This window comes from Strix aluco, chromosome W (assembly GCF_031877795.1).
Source record: "Strix aluco isolate bStrAlu1 chromosome W, bStrAlu1.hap1, whole genome shotgun sequence".
NCBI classification, from domain to species: Eukaryota; Metazoa; Chordata; class Aves; order Strigiformes; family Strigidae; genus Strix; species Strix aluco.
The window spans coordinates 24,610,042-24,617,433 of record NC_133970.1 but is presented as its reverse complement, the minus strand read 5'-3'; the positions used below and the strand labels follow the sequence as shown (position 1 = coordinate 24,617,433).

At 42.4% G+C, this 7,392-nt stretch overlaps 1 protein-coding gene across 2 annotated transcripts in view; it reads right to left on the bottom strand.

Moving 5' to 3' along the window:
• Positions 1-5,404: 5,404 nt before the first annotated feature.
• LOC141917685 (microtubule-associated protein 1B-like) overlaps positions 5,405-7,392 on the bottom strand; it is a 128,463-nt gene continuing 126,475 nt past the window's right edge. For both annotated transcript variants that reach the window (XM_074811078.1, XM_074811079.1), the window contains one exon: positions 5,405-7,244. In XM_074811078.1, the coding sequence (XP_074667179.1) occupies positions 7,089-7,244 (156 nt within the window). In that variant the 3' untranslated portion in view covers positions 5,405-7,088. The remainder of the gene's footprint in view (positions 7,245-7,392) is intronic.

Here is a 7,392-nt window from a genome sequence, read left to right as displayed (position 1 = left end):
TAACGTCTCCTGTCCTTCCCCTCCCTTTAATCCTGACCCATAAGCTCTCGGTTGGCATCTCATCCATCCCCAAGCAGAGCTCTGTGCACTCTAGCTGGTGCGACAGCTAAAGTGCACCTCCCCTCCTCATCTCCCCTGCCTGTCCTTCCTAAAGAGCCTGTATCCTTCCATTCCAACATTCCAGTCATAGGAGCCATCCTACCACGTCTCCGTGATGCCAATAAGATCATAGCCCTGCAGGCGTGTGCACGTCTCTAGCTCCTCTTGTTTATTCCCCATGCTACGTGTGTTTGCATAGAGGCAGTTAAGTTGGGCCCCCGATGAAGCTGACTTACTGGCTGGAACTCCTTTGTGCTGCTCTTCCGGTGCTCTCCTGCTGACCCGTGACCCCTCTCCAGGCTCTGGGCATCTATTGCTGGCACTGGCACTAAACTGGTAGGAGTGGGATGGATTAAGGTTCCCCTCTCCCAGCAACTTTAGTTTAAAGCCCTCTTCACCAGCTTGGCAAGCCTATGGCCGAAGATGCTCTTCCCCTTCTCTGACAGATGGACCCCATCAGCCCTCAGTAGGCCAGGTTTCTCAAAGTGAGTTCCATGGTCTAAGTAGCCAAACCCCTGGCTGTGGCACCAGTCCCGTAACCAATTGCTGATTTGCCAGATTTGACTTGCCCTTTCAAACCCCTTCCCTTTGACTGGGAGGATGGATGAAAAAACTACCTGCGCTCCAGAGTCCTTTACCACTGCTCCCAGGGCTCTGTAGTCCTTCTTGATACTCCTCAGACTGCTCCTGGCTGTATCGTTGGTGCCCATGTGAAACGACAGCAGTGGATAATAGTCAGTGGACTGTACGAGGCTTGGCAGTCTCTGGGTGACATCCCTGATTCGAGGCCCCAGTAAGCAGCACACCTCTCTAGAGAGTGTCAGGTTGGCAGATGGGTGCCTCCGTACCTCTTGGAAGAGAGTCGCCTCTTACTATCACCCGTCACCTTTTCTTAGTTGCGCTGGTTGTTATATGGGGAGCAGATTGGGCTGCCTTACTCAGCTCCAGCGTTCCTCCTAATGTGACAGGCCTTTCCTCTTCAGTGTGCAGAGTAGTGAAGCAGTTCTGCAAGGGCACCTCAGGCTTTGGGAGAAGTCTCTTCCTCCTGCAGGTCCTTGCCATTGCAAGCTTCCATTCTTCTGCATTATTGGCCCCCTCCCTTCCGTGTGTGCCGATGGGGGAGTTTTTGGCTGTGTGTCCGTGGGCTGTGGGTCCACTGCAGACTGTGCGTGGAACCAGCTATCTAACTCCTTCTCAGCCTCCCTGATGCTACACAGCCTTCTCACCACCTCCTGCAGCTCAGCCACCTGATGCAGGAGGCCCTCCACCTGGGGACGCCTTTTGCAGGCAGGTCTGCTGCCTGTCCCTGCCCCAGGAGAAAGGTCTAGGCACTTCCTGCAGCCTCTCCCTTCAGCAGCTCTGTCTGGGTGGAGGCATCGGCCACCGCTGGGGTAGATGGTGCAGACCCCCCAGCCAGAGCTGCAGCCTTTGCTCTCAGATGAGTGCCCGCCATCCTGCCTTGAGGGTCAGGTAGGATGAGTGCCCTTGACCTGTGCAGATGGTCAGGTAGGATGAGCGCCCTTGGCCTGTGCAGATGGTCACAGAACGGTGCCCCACTGCTGGGTTATGTGGCCTTCAAGCCTCTCCACTCAGCCAGTGGAATGTCCCCCCTTCAAAGAGGTGTCCTCCCTGCACACCCTCCCAGGCAAACTGCTGCACCATGCCCTGTTTGCCCGTCCTGGTTGCAGCACTCTAGGGCTGCCTTTTGTGGGAGCAGGGGGTGGCCGCTGTTACTCCTGGCTCTGCCTGTGTCTCACCAGCTGCTCGCTCTCATGAGAGCTGCTGGCTCCTGGCAGGTCTCTGTGCTCCCCTGGGGTTCCCCTGGCTCAGGAAACACGCCCTGTATCCCACAATCCCCTGCTCTGCTGCGGAATGCACCTGCACCGGAGCTGATTGCCTCAGCGAGAAGTTATCTTCAACGTGCTTCAGGAATTTCCTGGACCTGTTTGTGTCTGCTGTATGATATTCCCAGTTGACATCTGGGAAGTTAGAAGACATCTGGGGATGGGAATGGGGGGGTGGGATAAGGAGCTTGGCTACCGTTGCTCCTGGTCCCACCCAGGTCTCCTCAGCCGCTGTGGCGCGAGCTGCGGGCTCCTGGCAGCTCTCTTGGCTCCCCCTGCAGTTTCCCCAGTTCAGGAAATCCCCCTGTGCGCCGTGCTAGAGTGCTTTGCTGCGGATCGTGCCAGCACCAGAGCTGCTCGCCTCGGCGATGTAGCTTTATTGGGTATCATCTCTAATACAACCGCTTGAACGTGTACTTACTGAAAATGAGGTGTTTTCTCATGCTGATCAGGGATACAGAAATGAGAACAACAAAAAGAAGCCACTTCATCGTACATCATGGTAATATTTTACACCACAAGAGATAAAAGTAATCTTCAGCATTTATTTTTCTGTTTCTAAATAAAGATTGGTTCTTATCTAGCGCTTAAATAGTCATTGATCTTTTGACAAAAAGCCCATATAGTAGGTAATCATGATTGAAGGAAAGGGAAAATTTACAAATATGTGCATACACAAAGACAAGAAATGTCAACACCACTTTACCACTTTTGTATTTTATTGCGGAACTGAGTTTGTTTCCTTTACATCAAATATCCTCAATGGAAGAGGGGACACTGCACACAAATATCATAAAAGCACTACATATTACTTTCGTTGGAAACTAATTTTCTACATTAGATATGACTGGATAGAAGTGATGCAGGATTATAAGACATACTACCATACACAGCTGCAGACTGACACAAACACTATTCAGAACAAGAGAGAGGAGGTGTGTGAGGTGCTTCTCAGACAGCAAAAAGACTGTTTCTTTCCATAGTTTGGAAGATGATGGCTGCAAATGCATGAAAGCATATTTCAGATTTCCTCTTTTACAGTTGTGATTACAGCCCAGTCTTGAGGAGGTATCTCTGCCATCTGGAGCTCCTAGCTAGTCTAGTGCAGAGAAGCTTTTTTTTTCTTCTTTTTTTTTCTTCTTTTTTTTTTTCCTCTCAATATTTTTACGCCATTGTTTTATTTAGTTATTTATTTTTCTAGATTTTTTGTAAAGTCACAACAGATTTCTTAAGTTTTAAATAGCAAACATTTTTAAAACAGGTGAATAATATAATTGCATTCTAAGAAATGCTTACACCTAGTTACTTTTAGTGTTTTGTTCAATTAAGTGAAAAGACGAAAGCTTACAGTTTCTTACAAGTGTAAACATTGTACTTTTTCCCTTTCTAATAAATCCAGACCAACAAAATTACTATTTCTCTCAGAACATCCTTACTGAGCAAGAACCTTTTGCAACAGATGAACAAAGAGAAGCATATGATGGAAATGTCCTAAATGCACAGTAAGTGCTCTTTGGAGCTGTCTTGCTTGTGGTGAGAGGGATTGAAAATTCAATTAACAAATTGATTAAATCTTAGTAAATGAGTACCAGAGCTCTCCTAAAATGCATAAGCTATTGTAGACAATTAAAAACACCCTTTCATATACACAGTTAGCTCCATTCACCACAGTATGTAAGATAATAATAAAAAAATCAGAAGTGAATTCTATGAAAGTTGGGGTGAAAAGCAGAGGTCAATGAAGTCAGGCCCACCACAAGACTTTAAAAAGGCATGCATGAGAGGCCCTGTCCAAGTTCAGGAGTGGGGTGTGATCTCTAAAATTAATTCTTCACTGAATTTTATGAAGCAGTACAGTAATAGCATAAAGATCATGACTGGAGATACTGTTATGGGTAATACCATCATTTCAATGGAGTGCCCTATTGAATCTTTATAATTAATTAGTAACAAACCATGCTCCTAGAAATCTATGCTGATCAACAGCACTCATCGTTAATGTACATGGTACATTTTGATGACTGTTACTAAACTAATTGTGTAGTATTATGATTAGCACAGTTAGATTAGCTCCATAGGCAGGAAAGACATTAAGAGCAAGAGGAGCTAATGGAGGAGTTCATTGCTGTGTTACAGGCATGATTACCATTTAAAAGGGAATGGATGGAACAGGCATTATAATACCTCAGAATAGCCAGACTGGGTTTTTAATACTCTTGTAGCGGCAAAAAATGAATGAACATTTTAAGATCCCCTGTAACTGCCTAATTATTTTTAAAGTAAAACATACGATTGAGCCATCACAAACTTACTTGGGGAGATTTAAGGCTTGATTCTAATTTCATTTACAGTAGGACCAAATGAATGTAACTTTCCTGACTGTAGTGAAATTGCTCCTGATTCACAAGAGTAGGTGGCATAAGTGAGATTAGTCTCAGGACCACTGCTGTACTTAGATTTTCTACCAAAGCAGAGGTACAAACCATTTCAGATATTGTCAGAAAATCTGTTCCCACCCACTCAAAAAGTTTGAAATCTGACTTATATAAGAAAGTAGACAATTCAGAATTGTAGAAATAGTACAACTATTCTGCCAAACATTTTGCCTATAACTTTGAAGACTGTATTACAAAAGCAATTTTAAGTGAATGATTATGAGTCCAGCAAACATGCTTGTTTTCACAATATAGTTCCATCTGCCTTTTCTGCCACAGTCATTCTGAGTTATTCTTAATGACTTAAAAGGTATAGCAATAAATAAAACAGCATTGCTAGAGATACCTAAAAAAAGGAAGACATTAAAAATAAATCAAAACCCCCAACAACTGACAAATAGTAATTCACAGCATTAAATAGGCCTCAGGAGCCCACATTTAAAGGGCCCCAAAGCAGTATAAAAAAAGCCCTCATAAAAATTAGGAGTGCAAACATATACCTATTAAACAAAAATATCCTAACAATGTAAAATTGAAATAAATTTTAAGTAAAGAAAATAAAATGAGGTCATAGTTCACTACATTGTGAAACTTAATACCAGCCATAATGGTGAATCATACAGACCGGTGCATATCTTCATTTTGGAGGCCTTTACACCTTCTTTAAATTCAGATTTGCAAACAGTGTAACAAGATTTTTTGATTGGGAGAAAACTGAGACTAAAAAATCTGAACTGTCTTAAATGACAGTACTGTTCTGCATGGTGTTCTGTTGCAAGCAGTCTAGAGAAGGAAAGGAAAGGGGAAAGGAAGAGAGAGAGGAAGGGGGAAAGGAAAGGAAAGGAAAGGAAAGGAAAGGAAAGGAAAGGAAAGGAAAGGAAAGGAAAGGAAAGGAAAGGAAAGGAAAGGAAAGGAAAGGAAAGGAAAGGAAAGGAAAGGAAAGGAAAGGAAAGGAAAGGAAAGGAAAGGAAAGGAAAGGAAAGGAAAGGAAAGGAAAGGAAAGGAAAGGAAAGGAAAGGAAAGGAAAGGAAAGGAAAGGAAAGGAAAGGAAAGGAAAGGAAAGGAAAGGAAAGGAAAGGAAAGGAAAGGAAAGGGGACTTATTTTAGCTTATTGCTTATTCTATCTTTTTTCACAATCTTGTGAGGATTAAGAATGTAGGTCACACCCTAGTAAATATTAGGCAATCAACATTTCAAATCCCATTTTCTGTCATCATCAATAGGTTAGTTTTACCACTAGGGTGCCCCTTCCCCCCAGCCACCAAAAAGGTATTGGCAGTTGATTATTTTCAATAAACCTTACCTCAATATCCATTCTCCCTAGAACCTTAAACATTATTAATTTATCTTACAAAACCACTAAAAAAATTGCCTTCACCTGAAAAATTTTTCTTTGCGTTTTCCTGCAAATGAAAACCTTTGTTAAAAATCAATTAAAACTTCATGCAGCACTAAAATAAAAAGGTTTCTGTACATTTGTTCCCATATTTACTCTTAAATGAAACAAATAAAATAAGGTAAGACAAAGGAAGGTTGAATACTGTACAGACTTGCAGGTAACCTTTTTCATCATCCTGAATGTTTCACTAAGTTTTGCAACTCTGATACTGGACACCACTTCAATCTTGCTTTCACAGTACAAAAGAAGCTTTCAAAAAAATGCTCATCTTGCCTTGTTGAGCTATCCTGGTGCATCAATGAATTGTTCACAGAACTAACATGCGTAATTCATAACACCAAGCTGTTTAACCAGTCAGATAGGTTTCTAGTACCACACATGCACACTCACACTTCTGTACTGGTGTAACTATGATCATACACGGATGTTTTAGAAATCTGATGTCTCAAGATTAACGAATAAGTGCATCAAGTTTCTTTGTACATTCAAGTCACTTTCTAAGGCAAATTGTCTACTGTATGTACTCCCAACTGCTTTGGTATTTTGCTTCAGTTAGTTGACAGTGGACATGGGTGTTTAAGCATGTGGACTGGTCAGTTCTGACTGGAGTGAGTAGATTTTTACTGGGAGCATGCCTTAGGCCAACAATTCTGCATGTTGAAAGAAAGGTTTTAGAATTCTGAATGAGGTTCAGACTACGTGCATATTTGGCCTATGATTGTTATGGTATGTCAGTATGCGGAGTTCAAATTAAAGTGAAAAACTGCTAATGAGTGTTTAGGTTGTACATCCCTTCCTAGCCACATTCTGCTGCTTCTTATTTCCAGTTAACTTAACTCTATAAAGTAAGGACCTCCTTTGTGACAGCTCAGATTGATAAAAACTTAAAACCTCCTTTTTATGTGAGTGCATAAACAAACTGCAGTAAGTGATACAGCTATTGCCATGAGACTACTGGAGATCTAATTATTTATTACTTTCTCCTCTTACCCCTCTCTCTCTTTCTCTCTGTGTTTCTTTAGAGGGCAGAAGTCAGTTGGGGTTGTGAGTACATGGTTTCCAAATGTTCAGCAGAGATGAAACTGGATCTGTATTTTCGCAGTAATTTGAATCCTACTACGGGAATGCTGTTATTTCCCTCAGCAATCAGCAAAGACTGAAAAATATTAGTGACTTGCATCACTGTGATACAGTATAACATTTTGCAGGTATACAGTTCAGCAGTTGAAATAGATGGGTTGAATTTTTAGAAAAGGTGTTTACGAACTGAAGAATTTCTGGAAACAAATCTTGTGGCGCGTGGTCTTGTTCTTACAGTTCAATCTTGCATGCGGGAAAAGATTCATCTTGCATAACAACAGTGCTGCTGCTTGCCAAAACCATGATGTTGAGGTCCTGCTGTTTCTCATGGGTCTCTTGGTACCATTCCCTCATCACTTCTGAGTCATGGGTTGGGATTAAGGTCACCTGCAAGAAAAAACAGAACTCCTGAGGAATGGACAACAGAAACAACTGATAAGAAAAATATCTTTGTAAGAAGTCCTGGTCAACAAGTATGATTCCCTTTTGGAAAGAGTGGACGGATAAAAGGAAATAAACAAATACGTAGATAAGA